Source organism: Triturus cristatus, chromosome 10 (genome assembly GCF_964204655.1).
Source record: "Triturus cristatus chromosome 10, aTriCri1.1, whole genome shotgun sequence".
Lineage (NCBI taxonomy): Eukaryota > Metazoa > Chordata > Amphibia > Caudata > Salamandridae > Triturus > Triturus cristatus.
The window spans coordinates 1,082,984,243-1,082,998,334 of record NC_140593.1 but is presented as its reverse complement, the minus strand read 5'-3'; the positions used below and the strand labels follow the sequence as shown (position 1 = coordinate 1,082,998,334).

Genomic DNA, 14,092 nt, shown 5'->3' with positions numbered 1-14,092 from the left:
CAATAAGAGCGTTGAACGCCGCAGTATCCTCCGTGGGAGATGTTTTTGCCCCATAGAGTTGTGGGTCCTGTGCATCGAGAGGTGCACTGGGGTCTGCAGGGTCGCCCCAAGTTTGATCAGGGTCCTGCTGGTCATCCGGGTCTGTGTCTACATGGTAGGGGACTTGGTCATCCATGTAGTCCTCCAATGCATCCGTGTCGGAGCGTGTGGGGGAGAACCGGTGTGGATCCTGGTAGGATGAATGGAAAGGTTCATAAAGGAGAGGTTCTGAATCTACAGGCAACTTCCTTTTTAGTGGGATCCTGAAAGGGTCCAATGTTGGCTCCGAAGTTATCCTTCGGTCGTGGAGAATCATCCTGCCAGTGTCGGAGTCGATGACACGTGCCGGAGACGTCTCAGCAGGTGTGACCGTAGTCTGGGTGACCCGTGTCCTGAGTTGGAACATTTTTGGGATTGTTGACGGAGGCAAGCCGAAGGTAATGTTGGCTGGCACCGAAGAGGCTGCTGGAGCTCCGATCGAACCGGAACCCGACGGGTCCTGGAGGGCAGCCGTGGTTTTGCTGCCTTGCGTCGCACCAGGTCGTACTTGGGGCGCCTTTGAGGCTTTGGCACCGGCCAGGTTCGTAGAGGCGGCCGTGGATTTTTTCGGCGCCGGCGGTTCATCGAGTCGAGGTGCGGAGATCACCGTCGACGTCTTCGATACGTGAGGCTTAGGTGTCGTCGAGGGAGCGATGCGAGACGCAGCAGGCGGTACGGCCCTCGGTGTCGTTGGTGCCGGTAGCCGAGCAGGTTTGTCGGTGCCGATGGCCTTTTTCCGTTTGTCGACTCCGACGTCGCCCGCTTCAAGTTCGGCACCGAAGTCTCTCTTGGTGCGGTCGGTGCCGACGCGTTGTGCTGGCGTCGAAGGCGTGGAAGGCCTCGATCCGACCAGCGCCACTTTCAGTTTCGGTTTCGTAGGAACCGGAGCAGCTTTCGGTTTCGGTTTTGCGGTAGGGAAACCAGCTGGTTTATGCAGTAATGGCTGCCGCTGAACGTCCGAGGCCGGGCCCGAGGGCGGGGCCGAAGAACTGCGGGATGGGTCTCGGGTAAGGCCCGAAGGCGATCCCTCGACCGGAGCCATAGGCTGTGGCACTGGTGTTTCTTCGGTTTGAACAGGTAGGCCTTGTTCATCATTGGAGCTACTCTCTTCGGCCCCTAAGGCCTCCTCGTCGTCTCCTACCTCGGTGTCGTCTTCACCTCTGTGGAAGAGTGACTCGTCTACCTCGTCCGATCCGGGTTCGTGTTCGGAAACGGGACTGGAGGGCAAGACTTCTAATTCTTCGACGTCTTCGGCCTCGTCGAAGATGTCTGTTGGGGCCGGTGCCGCGTGCTGCGCCTCGAGTCTCGCCGCTCGTCGATTCCGTAGAGTCTTCTTGGAACGGAACCGGGCACAGGCCATGCATGTCGATTCGTCGTGGTCCGGCGAAAGGCATTTGTTGCACACCGGATGGACGTCGATGTGTGGGTACTTCGCATTGCATACCGGACACCTTTTGAATGGCGTCCTCGATTCCATCGTCGAAGTAGTCGATGGACAGGTAAATGCGAAAAAAGTCGGTGCTGAAAGTTAGTAAACTAACAAGATTGTATCGAAACCCGATCGATAAACAGTACCGACGTGAACTAAAGGCCTTTTGGCCTCGACCAAATATTTTCCTAACTTGAGCTAAGATAGCACATCCGAACCCAATGGCGGAAAAAAACAATCTGAGGATGGAGAGGATGCCCATGCGCACTGTAGTCCAGGGGAGGAGTCACCTATCCAAGGATACTTCGAAGACTCTTCCAGGACAACAACGTGCAAACATCCGGACCCAACACTAGGCGGCGATCTATGCACGGATATGAATTCAGCAGCCCACATGCCTCGAACAGAGTGAAGTACCAATTGATCACACAGTAATTGCTATCAGAGACGTTTGTTTCAAAGAGTGGAGTAGATAGGCTCTAAAAAGCCACAAGGATCACGGCGGTCTTGATGCACATTTGTAACAGATGGCAAAAGATATCAATCTAGGGTAGCATTGCCCAAACTGTGGGTCGCGACCCAATGGTGGGTCTCAAGTAAAGTTTTGGTCGTTCGGGAAACTCTAAGCAATAAATAAAGGTGCCTTTGAATTCTGTGTTCATCTTGTCACATTTGCTGCACTTAAAAAACAGAGGTCAAATGTCAGGCTATGTCTTCTGACAAATTGCTGCTTACACTGGGATGGGTATTTACAAACTCTACTCACTTTGCAGTCAGAGAAAGTAAAGTGAATTATGTGACAATCTTGCTGTGGTATAGGGAGTGTAAAAGGAAAGGCTGTAAGATGTAATTTGTTTGTAAAAACACAACAAAATGTAAATTCCTGTAAAAGAACTGTCCACTTTTAGCCGTTAAGAAAGCAAAACCAAAGAAAGTTTTTTTTAAAATTCTGAAATGTGTTGGAAACAGATTTTAATAAGATCAAAATAAATCAAGACACTTTACTTGGTGATGCACAAATTATAAATATATTCACGGTAACCCGATCTCCACGCACTCATTTGTGTGCAATATAGTTTTACCAGTAAAACTGTGTCTGTTTTAGATACATTTATTGGTCATTTCAATAGAAAGTCTGTAAATGACGGCACACTACCACATGATACTTTATTTAAGCAAGGTGGGTGGCTAAAGTTTGTTGTTCTAAAATTTAGCCTGTGGTTCTAAAAAGTTGGGAAGCACTGATCTAAGGTAGAGTGGGTCTTCATGCGCATTGTGGTGACTTGAAGCTTCTTCGAAGAAAAATTGCAATGTCCAAACCCAACACTACACAGCAGTAGTATGTACAGCATGTGTATCTAAAGACACAGATGCTTTGAACACTTTTAGTTGGAGCTATGGATGTCTTTGACAACAATCAAAGACAGTCTTTGTCAACAATGCTATTGTTAGTGATAAGGTTGTTCTGGTTATTAAGCATAATATCAATGATGATGTTGAGCACATCAGTGAAGTGGTCACTTATGAGGGACACAGACTTTGATCAACAGGAAAGTCACTGATCGGAGTAGATGAGCTAGTTGAGAAATCTTTTCCATAGCAGCAAAAAGGCTTGGTGTTACCGGTTTAACGAGAGGGGTCCTTTTCTAGTAAAGAGTTCATCAATGAGGATTTGGTCAGCAAAGTTGATTTTCATGCCTTTCCCAGTGTTGTAGAAGGATCTAAACTACCACCTAGGAGGGTATATTTAACACAAAGAAAAGCTGTGTCAGTAGTGAATCTTCACCCTTTTATCCCTTTTATCCCATTTTCCAATATCTTTAATGTTCTTTCTTTTATGTGCCGTCTTAGAGGAGCACCTCCAATTGATGATTCATCTGTCACTTTTAGAGAAAGACTAGCTTTTTTTCTTGAACCCTTGAGGTGTTTGCAGAAAATGGTTGTTAAGCCTGGCTGCCCTAAGGCAAGTGTTTATGCAGTTAGCGGTAAATGCCTTCCCAAATATGGGTAATCTCAGAAATCTGTTGTAAACCATGTGTGGCAAGGCTTTAAGAGAGACCTCTTAGCTTTAGACAGACATCAATGTTAAGGTAACAAGTCAACCAATTTAAAATCTATTTAGAAAAAAACATTTTAATTGGTCTAGCAGCTCAGAGACTATTTCAGAGCACATACTTTGTCTGGGCATCAGTCTCTGAAGGTTTATACAACTGCCATGCTCATGCTCACCTAACTGGGGCCAGTCATACTTCTGGGCATGTAATTTTACAGCTTTCTCTTTGCCCCAGTTGGTTCTCTGCCTAAGCTGTTAGATGGGTGAGGCTCTGGCTTTTCTTCAGGTTTGGTCATCAAAGGCTAGCTGGGTACCTAAGCAAGCATATTTCATGAATTATTTTCCACCCTGAACCAGAATAGCGGTCACCATGCTTCTGACTGATTTAACCCAATCCAATATGAATGATACCTCTACAACTTCTAATTCTGTGAATTGGTCAGAAACAGGGTATAAACTGAATCGGGAACTGAAGTTCCGAGCATCACATTGCTTGGTTTATATTTATTAACTAGACGTACTGCTACACTTGCCCTGCACATCTGCATCTGTGTTTTATCCCAATTCTTTAGCTGTTCTCCCTTACTATTATATAAGCTATTGCAATCTAGATTGCCCTCCATCTTTCTAAAACATTGTTGTCTGATCTTTAATCAACTTGTCTATGCAACATTTTTCAGCCATGGTTTCACCACTGTATTTTTAATGTCTTTTGACATTTCCTCAAACCAATGGATCCTTTCTATGGATTTCAATTCTTATTTGAATCGTTCAACTATGTATTTACTTCGAAACTGTTTATCCATAACTCAACCAGTTAAAAAAAGGACATATAGCAAAATGTGTTGCGTTCACACATTGACAGCACATCATAGGAGATGCAACAAGGAATAAACACAGTGAAGAAACTGAAATCAGAAAAATGGTATTATGTGTATTCGGAGGCAACAATGAAAAGATGCAGTGGATATAATTTTCAAAAGATGCCAGAACAGAGCTCTGTAGGGCTTTGCTGGAACTTATTGTGTGGCATAAAATCTGAGTTCTTGTGACCCCCTGGGTCAGGGAGGTGGTAGGCACAAGTGAGTCCTCCACAACATGCAGTGTTAAGCAAACATTGAGCTAAGATGATATGAGACTCTACTATACTAAGTCTATGCCTTTTTACTACAGGCCTAATTGGGCATTAGAGTCAGACTACTGTGAATAATCCAACGGATGCATCTTGGAGTGAAAGGGAAAATCCTTCATGTCCCTCTTGCACTGGAAACAGGGCATTAAATGCTCCCACCAACTCAGGGGGACAAGAGGCAGTGTAGGTTCAACAACAAAAATGTCTTTAGTGGCCCTGAACCAACAGGTAATAGAGATGGACCAGCATCATTTCCTACATTGATGGGAAGGGTCGATCACCAAATGGCTAGACAGATGGACATGAAAGTGCAAAAGTTTTGAATTTCCAGATAGCTTCCTGAGCCTGACAAACAGACCACAGATGGCTACAAGACTAATCTGCTCAGAGAAGGCTACAAACACCCTTTTAGGGGTAAGCCTTCCCTTGGCAGATTAGAGAAGATGGTTGCCTGAACAACCAAACTGAAGATAGTCTAAAACCATTGCCCAAAACCAAACAAAGCTTTAGGCTCGGATCACACAAATGTTTTTCCGTGTTCCCAGATGAGGGAAAACTAAATATAGGCTGTCATTTACATAAGACAATTTTGAAGGCGCATGTCTCTCTTGAGCTATAATCATTGTGTTGTCAAAGAGAACCACATTCACTCCACACATGGCTTTCCAATCACAGAACATTCAAAACATACACCATCATTTACAGGCCACACTGCAACACGACAAGGAGGGGGAAGAAGGCCTTATTTACAGGGTTACACAGTGAAAGATAATGGAAAAAATGCTTACAACCCTCGTTCAAATCTCAGCTGCTACCAACTTTACCTCCCTTCAAGCCTATGAAGAAAAATGGCCTCCCTCTATTATCAGAGGTGGCACAATTTAGGGTGGCCTGCCAATTTTGAGCTCACAGTGGAAAATCCATGGTCAGTAAGAGAACTGAACATGGGCTATAGGACACTGCTGACTGAAGCCATTTGTCCTGAAATAGATAGGCAAGAGGCAATGGCTGAGGTTCAAATAAGGAACAGAAGCGTGCATTACCAATTCCTCAAAGTGAAAGAAATACTGTTCAGACATTTTTCAGTTGGGTGGCTATGTCAAGATAAATAGAATTGCAAGCTTGAAGAACATTTATACACTACATGAAGACATGCCTAGTCATGATTTTATATGATCAAGCAGAAAGGGATTAATGAGGCTTCAGAGATCCATGTTCTGGCGTCACTGTTTCATTGCATGAAGTAAGTCAGTTAGAAACCGCATCACATTTCAATGGATGCAGTACTGACTTCTGTCTAGCTCTTTCAAGGAATTTCACATTCAAAGTAATAATTGACCAAAAGCCATCAAGGAGGAAAAGCACAGTTTGCTGATGTGCAATAGTCAGTATGTCTCTGAGGTTAAACATTTGCTTGTTTTGAGTCCCTGATAAGGTTCTGCAAATCCATTGAAAATTGAAGCGTTCAGTCACAAAAAGAAGACATTAGTCCAATGCAGAAATAAAGTACGCCTTAAATGTAAAACAGTTCAGTTCCATTCATTCTAGACACACAATCAAAATAAAGGACCTCTATATGAACAAATCAATCTAGAGAAAATGTGTTACTTACTCAAAAAACAACGGACGGACTACAGTCTCTCCTCTAAGATGTGACTTGTGAAACAAGGTGTAGAGGAATGGAAGTAGAGAATATCGTGTCAGCAAAGCATCCTTCATGGCATTTCGCCCGGAGGATGAAAAGGATGTAGGATCCTGAGCCTACAAAAAAAGATCATAATAAAAAGGTTACTTTAAGAGGGATGGTGGAGATACTTATAAACCTTAATCCATTAGTCAGGAACCAGTTCCCATAACGTCTGCGTAGTACACAAAGAGCATAGATTTCTGATCAATAAACAGATGGTCACCGTTACATTCAGGCATGTCAATAATTCACAGTTCCTGGTGTACCTACCAAATACAAAAAAAGTGTTATAATATTATTGACAATTGTAGAATGCATGTCCTTCCGGTACTAGTCTTTTAGTGATGTTCGCTTTATTGAAGCACTTTCCAAAGCGTTGCAAGGTTTCTAAAACGGATCAGAGTCTGCATTGACAAGTACTGATGTATTTCAGATTTTATGTTCTGGGCTGCCACTAGGATGGGTGGCAAGGTCTTCTATGCTCAGCTATGGGTGTAGGATTTTGGATCTTTAGCCCTACTATTGCAGGATGCTGGAAGTAAACTGAGCACAGTGTTGCAGGCTATGTGGCATGTCTGACCTATATTGGACACAAGGTGTGTTATATATATTATATATATTGTGGTCTTTGTATATAATATGTGTATGTCTCTATAGTGGCTAGTGCTTCTTTTGTGTTTTGCTGTACATGGACGTAAGAGGGTAATTGCGCTTATGTCTTTTGTAGTGTATGTGTGGCATCTCCAAGTGGGTGCAGTAAATGGCTCAATCTATGAATTTACTGTACTAAGTTGGATGTGTGTGAAATTATCTATCTAATTTATTTTCCAGCTTTGAACTCCAGCGATATGTTTGTTTCTATGCAAAACATCATGGAAGATAGTGCTTTTAGACAGAAAAAAGTGCCATTTTGCTATGACACTGGAGACTTAAGTGGATGTCAGATGTTCTCGCTATAATGTTTTGTCACATGTTTGCATGTAGTGAAATGTACTGCCACTTGCAGTAAGTTGCACAGTGATAGCCAACTATGTGGCAACTACATTGCATATCTGTACTTCTCGTCTTTAAGGTTTTGTACACACTATTTAACTCCCATCAACCTTAATTAACTTCAACTGCAGTTTAGTTCAGGCAATATCGTTATTTGTTTTTGTGGTTCCAAACCTCATCCTTTAGCGTCTATGGATACTGGTTTTAATGAAGATCATTGTCCCCCACTAGAAAACAGCCTGAATGTGCCCATATATTAATAAGTGTTAAAGGTCCCAGGTACTGATGCCCATTGTCAGTACAGTACCTAATGAGAAATGCTGTCAGACAATATTGAGACACAAGTGACTTAGTAGTACTGAGCAACACTGCAGCCAGTCACTTATGAGTATCAATATGGGTCAGAGATGGTAATGAAAATACATGTTGCGAGGAACTAATCAATGTCACTAGGAAGCAATAATGAGCGTCAATGGTCTTAGTCACTCGTGAACATCAATCGGTGTATTCAGTAATAAACAAGAATGGCACCAAGCAATATTGGCACTCACTAGTAGTAGTATTAATGGAGCAACAATGACCTAGTATTAGTGACCTTTAATTGCCATGAAGATAATGAACACTAATGACACCAAGCAGTAATGAGACCTAATGATGGCACCATTAATGAGCTTAACGGCCCCACCACTACCGAGCCCTAATAACCCCAAGCAATAATAAGTATCAACTGCCATAGGGAGTAAGAACATTAGTGGAGCAGGCATTAACACGCATTAGTGGCTCTATGCAGTATGCTGCCAGTTTGCCCAAGCATGGGCAGGTTTGTTAGTCTTTCATCAGTTTGGGGTCTGGAGAGCAACTCCAGGTCCTGGATGGGTGGAGAGTTTCTTTCAATTGTGAAAGAAGAGGGGATACATACTTACTATATTATAACTTGAAAACAAAGTGGTATCCTTCCTCATAGAGATAATCTAGTAAGAAAACAGGAAAATACTTGTATTCCAATCAGTCAATTGATCAATCAATCAATCGAAGTTTATAAAGCTCAGCTACTCACCAGTTAGGGTCTCAAGGCGCTGGACATTCCACCTAATAATGTTATACCACCTAATATAAAGATGGGGAAGGGCAAAACCTTTTTTCATATAACCCTCACCCACTCTAATAGTGGCATGCTTCATCATCTCGTTCACCCTGACTCTTAAAGGTCAGGGTGGGCTCAATCATGTCCAGAGAGCTCTTAGAAGAGATTTTTAGTTTTATTTTTTACATTAAAGAATTCCTCAATCACCCCAAGGTATCCCTTTATTCGCAGGGAGACTGAGAACAGTAAAAAAACTATTAATAAGTGGGCCAATAAGGAGATTGTGGTCCTATGTCCCTAACTTATGATAGCCAACATGTTTCTGCCCTTCTCTATTGGCTTCAATAGGTCCTGAGCATTCTTCAGATTTTTGGAATTGGCAAGTGAACGAGCACGTGAGACAAGACATGCCCCACAAGCATGTGTGGCTGGAGTGATCACAGGTGACTAACTAAGTGAGTGTACTTAACACTCAGCCTGGTGAACACTCTGCCACCATCCAGGCTGAGTGGAGCTCCAAGTAGGTTTCCCGCAGGGAAGGACCCTTGAAAACGTGAGAACAACCACCTGACCGACGGGTCTCAAAGTCGGATACAACACCACCTAACAGAGCAGATCCTGACTTGTCTAACTTGACTCTTGATGTTATCTTCCTTCCCGCTCATCTGTTTATAAAACTTTTCTAATAGTGCTAAATCTCAGAGTGTGACTACAGGGCGTACCCCCACCGCTACCTGATTTATAAAAAAATATAAGATTCCGGGGTAAGTCAGAGCCAGTAAATTAACAACCAGGATGTCATACATTTGTCTCAGACAGTTGCATGTTACGGCTGCAGGTCACTTGTCAAATTGTTGTTTTGTATAAAATGGGTGCACAATAAGCGCATTAAAAAATAAATAAAACAATCTTATGATATTAAGTATTCAAATGGATGTCCTAAATTCAGAAACTAAGTCTAATAAAAGAAAGACATGGGGCGATTAACCCAATATTATGAGCATTTTCCGGATAGGAAATGTATATATTGCATAATTCAAAGATTTATATATACTTTTTTTTAAAGAATGTAAGGACACATGATCCACTTATGAGAAAGCATGTGTGTAGGAAAGGAAATACAACATATCTTCTTTTATTACAGATACTTCACATATACAGCAAGTATACCGAGTGTTCTTTTCGCATGCACTAGCTCTGCTCTTGTATGCAACGCATCAAGCTGCTAAAGTTGCAGAAGTGCGTCACTGGGGGAATTATTTCTTTTTTACCGCCCTGTAGAATGCCCAGGACCTATTGAAGCCAATAGAGTAGGGCAGAAACATATTGGCGATCATAAGTTAGAGTCAATGGACCTTAATCTCCTTATTGCCCCACTTATTAATACTTTTTAACTGTTCCCAGTCACCCCACTAATAAAGGGATACCTTGGGGAGATTGAGGAATTCTTAAATGTAAAAAAAAAGCTAAAAATCTCTAAGAAGTCTGACCTTTAGGATGAAAGCATGACACGATTCGATTGGGTGAGGGTTATATAAAAAAAAAAGGTTTTGCCTTTCCCGATCTTTAGATTAGGTCGAATATAATTTAAAAGTCGTTTCTAGTTTCCTTACAAGATTATCTCTATAAGGGAGGATACCACTTTGTTTTCAGGATACTTAGTCACCCCATCCTGCCCAAAGGTCAAGGATACTGAGGCAGTTCCAACCTGCATGCAATTATAGACAAGGCATCTGTTAGGAGGCCTGGGCCTATTTATGGTATTCAGGGTGCAAATTTGGAAATGGAGACCGAGCACCAGGTTGGTCATCTGCTGGCTCTGTACCATACCAACAGTAATGTCCCATCCTGCCTGCCCTTGGGAGAAAAGTATGAAGTGAAAATAAGTCAAAGAGCCTTTTTCTGGAACTGGAAAGGAGAATGACATTAGTCTAGAAGGTCATGACATTCCCACAGACATTTAAAACAAGCATTTGCAATGCAATAGGTCTCGCATTGACACGAGTTTGAGCTATTGACATTGTAAATAACAATGCCTTTTATTTATGTTTTTAAAAAGATAACAAAAATAAAAGGCATTATTATTTGCAAATGTCAATAGTTCAAACTCGTTTCAATGCGAGACCTATGGCATTGCAATTGCTTGTTAACTTCTAGTCTTCATGCCGGAAGTCAGGCGCCCTTGCCCGGGACTTGGGCGGGGCCTGCTCCGGCAAAAACAGAAACCGGCGTGCCGTGCTAACGCGGGGCTCCCATGCTGAAGGGAGAGCCCCGCAGTGGCGGCCGGAGTGGAGAGTAGCCCCGGGTCCCAGGAGGGGGCCCAGGTGAAGAGTGCGGCGACCGAGGCTGCCCACAGCAGCGCAGGGCTCCCAGGAGTGCAGGGAAGCCCCGCAAGAGAAGTGCTGCAGCCGCGAGGAGGAGCCCCGCCCCAGAAGAGCAGCCCGGTGAGTGAAGAAGGGCTGGGGGGCTCCGTGTGGGCTATTGTTGGTGCAAAGTGTCCTTTTGGCATTCTGAGCGGCCCCGTCTTGCAGCGGGCCGCTCCAACGGGGCTGGCATGTGGTCGGAAGGGGGACAGGAGATGTGCACATCGTGTGTGTGGACGTGCGTGTTCATGTGCGCATACACAGGCTCAAATCCGCCAAAAGCCTTGCGCGTGCCCATCTTCTGTCCCACTTCCGAGGCAAGTCAGCAACAATAGATCTCGCTGGCGACAGCGCTTTCGCGCAGGTTCGCCAGGCGAGACCTAAAAAAAAAGAGAATAACTGGAAAAGAATACACAAGTTCTGATGGGCTTATCCTCTCAGCGTAGCACTTTGAGAAATTAGGAGGGAAATCACGTTTACGTAGACAAATGTCTTGCACCCGTCACTTTCCTGTGCTAAGGTTGGATAGACTGTTTGACATTTCCTACCAAAATATCCTTCCAACCTCTAAACTTGCAAAATTGTGTCAGGGGACAGGCTATGTGCCCTTTGCCCCAAAATAAAAAAGTTGTGGAAAAACAAAAAAGAATTTTTTTTTGCTACTGTGCTGTGGCAGTGCACAGTTGCACTGGGCCTGGATTCACTTCACTTTTGTTGAGTGTGAAGGAGGCCCAGGTAAGATAACAACAGCCCCAGTGCCCTATCCACAACTTTGAAAAGAACATTGTGACAGCTTTGAGCTGCCTTGCTCCTCCTTTCCCATTATATTTTGTAGTGTAATCCCTCCTGCTCATGGAAAGATGGGTGGGCGGGAGGGGCAATGCACTTAATCAACCATGAACCAAGTTGGGAAGGCCTATATGTCGACAGAGGCCGGTGGTGTATTTATTTTGGCCACTAAGACCGCTGTTTTCTCTGCATTCAGCCTCAAACTGTTTAGGTCCACCCACTCCCAGATATAGTCTTAACAGTATTTGTGAATCATCAGATTACATATACATTTCAAAGCCTTTTGCTGCCAAAGCCTTAGCCAGCAGCGCTATGTACATATTAAAAAGATGTGGCGACAAGGAAAAGCCATGCAGTACCCCAAATGTTATTGCTGATGGTGACGCATAATAACTGGCTAACTTTATAGCTTGTTTACATACGGACAAAAAAAAAAAAGATCAAAACCAAGACAGAGTAATGTCTCCAGGCCCGCCACAGCAATTCGATTGATGAGGTGGAGACAGATCTACTGAGACCTATTCCCTGCCCCTGTAGGACACATATTGTCACGATTAGTAATCAACTTCTATAATCTGTTGCAGGTTGGCAATCGATCTCTTTAATCTCTCGTACCATCTTCTTAGTAACTTCTAATTCTTGCCTTTCTGCCAGTGCTGGTCATGTCTGCCCTTGGAATACTAACAAACTTGTCCCACAAGTTCAACATTTAGCCTACCCTGAAAGCATTTTAGGTGCTCAGTATGTCCGGGGTACTACAATGTGTTAGTAAGGCTCACACTGGGAAGGTGGGTTAGCAGTTGCGTATTTTGTGAAGTACTCTGCATTACCATTAACTGTCGCTATAGATATCCATAAGTAGTAGATCTCGATGGTGAACAGAGGATTTGCCTACAATCACAGCAACTGGAATTTTTGCAATTCTGAAGCCGCCAGCTTTTCTGCAGAATCATAGACTTACTATGCTACCCACATAATCAACCATCTACTGCATAGTCTACAGATTTCAACAAAAAATTGTTTCTAGCTCAAATGAAGCAAACGTTACTATAAGAATGCAACACATCGTTGAGGCCAGTGGCAATTACTGTGCAAACGTCAATTGTTAACCTTTCAGCTGATGATTACAGTATTCATGTGTTAGAATTGTGCTATTGAGGAGCAACATTTGCCCACACAGGATTAATATGTTAAAAGAGGACACGAATGAAACTACAGAAAGTCCTAAATTATGGAACATAATCTGCTTTTTCCTTGCCATAGAATTTGACAATGCCACCAAATTTGTTCATCCATTGCCACATAAATCAGTGGACTTGACTGAAAGGAACGGGATAGCTCTACCTGCCTTTTCTCTGCTAAGTGGGCTTGAAGTGCAGGCTGCATGTTTTAGGGAATTTTTAATTAATGAACCATTGTTTACAAGCACTCAGGTACTGATCGATAGGTCGGTTCTCCTTTGTACCCATTAAACTTAGCAAACCTTCAGATGCCTTGTAATCAGTACAAGTGTATGACTGAAAATTGAGTGCTCACCACATGGGGACCGGCCATATGTTTGGTACCACTGTTTTGTATACTTCTCCATTTTTCAGAGCAATCCCGGTTAGATTTCCATAGCCCTCAGAGATATGGGTTAAGCCAGGTATCTCGTGCCACTCCCAGAGGGCAATTTGCATTAACAAAGAAGGTGTGTGGCGAAGAGGTCTGTCAGGAAATTCACAGGAGTATTAAAAATCTATCCTGTGTAGAATCCTCAACTTGGTACAAATTCAATAGAAACTTATAACAATGAGGCTTATTACATCATAAATTATTATTACAACAGGTTTGAAAATCAGAAAAGGGAAGGGGGAGAAGATTTCTTTATTAGAGAGAGGGAGATTTAAAAAAAAAAGTAGACTTATAATATAGTTAACATACAATTCCATTAGCACAGTAAATGACAAGATGAAATACCTCTCTCTTGAAACTACGTGGTCAATTAATGCAATTCATCACAATTTAACAATTGAGAGACCGACCGCCATATCCGGAACCCCCATTTCTGAGCCTTTTGCCCCTTACACTCATACAACTTTGTTTCCAAGCTGTAAATAGCCAAAAATCTAGATCTACACTCATACAAAAGTAGGGGGTTCTGGGTGGAGCCAGCTTGTAGCAATGCACAGCCGTGCCACTACCATAGCGATAAATAAAATAGCCCTCTTTTTCTGCGGACTAATTTCCCACTAAGTCTTCTACTACTCCAAATACTGTCAATGTAGGATTGATTGTTATTTGGCCTCCAATAATATGCTCTAAGAATTTAACTATATCATAAAAAAAGAGGACCTAATTTCGGACAGAGAAAAAACATGTTAAAAATTTCATCACCCGGGTCCCCACAACGATGACAGCGATCGTCATCTCTTCGGCCCCATTTAAACAATTTATCTGGTGTAAAATACAAATCCAACAAAGTTTTAAAATGTTGACTCTTTA

At 43.0% G+C, this 14,092-nt stretch overlaps 1 protein-coding gene across 1 annotated transcript in view; it reads right to left on the bottom strand.

The window, feature by feature from the left end:
* Positions 1-14,092, bottom strand: part of LOC146796600 (lysosomal alpha-glucosidase-like) — an 854,317-nt gene that overhangs the window by 199,889 nt on the left and 640,336 nt on the right. Inside the window, exon 15 of the mRNA XM_085629244.1 lies at positions 6,305-6,453. Within this exon, the coding sequence (XP_085485370.1) occupies positions 6,305-6,453 (149 nt within the window). The remainder of the gene's footprint in view (positions 1-6,304; positions 6,454-14,092) is intronic.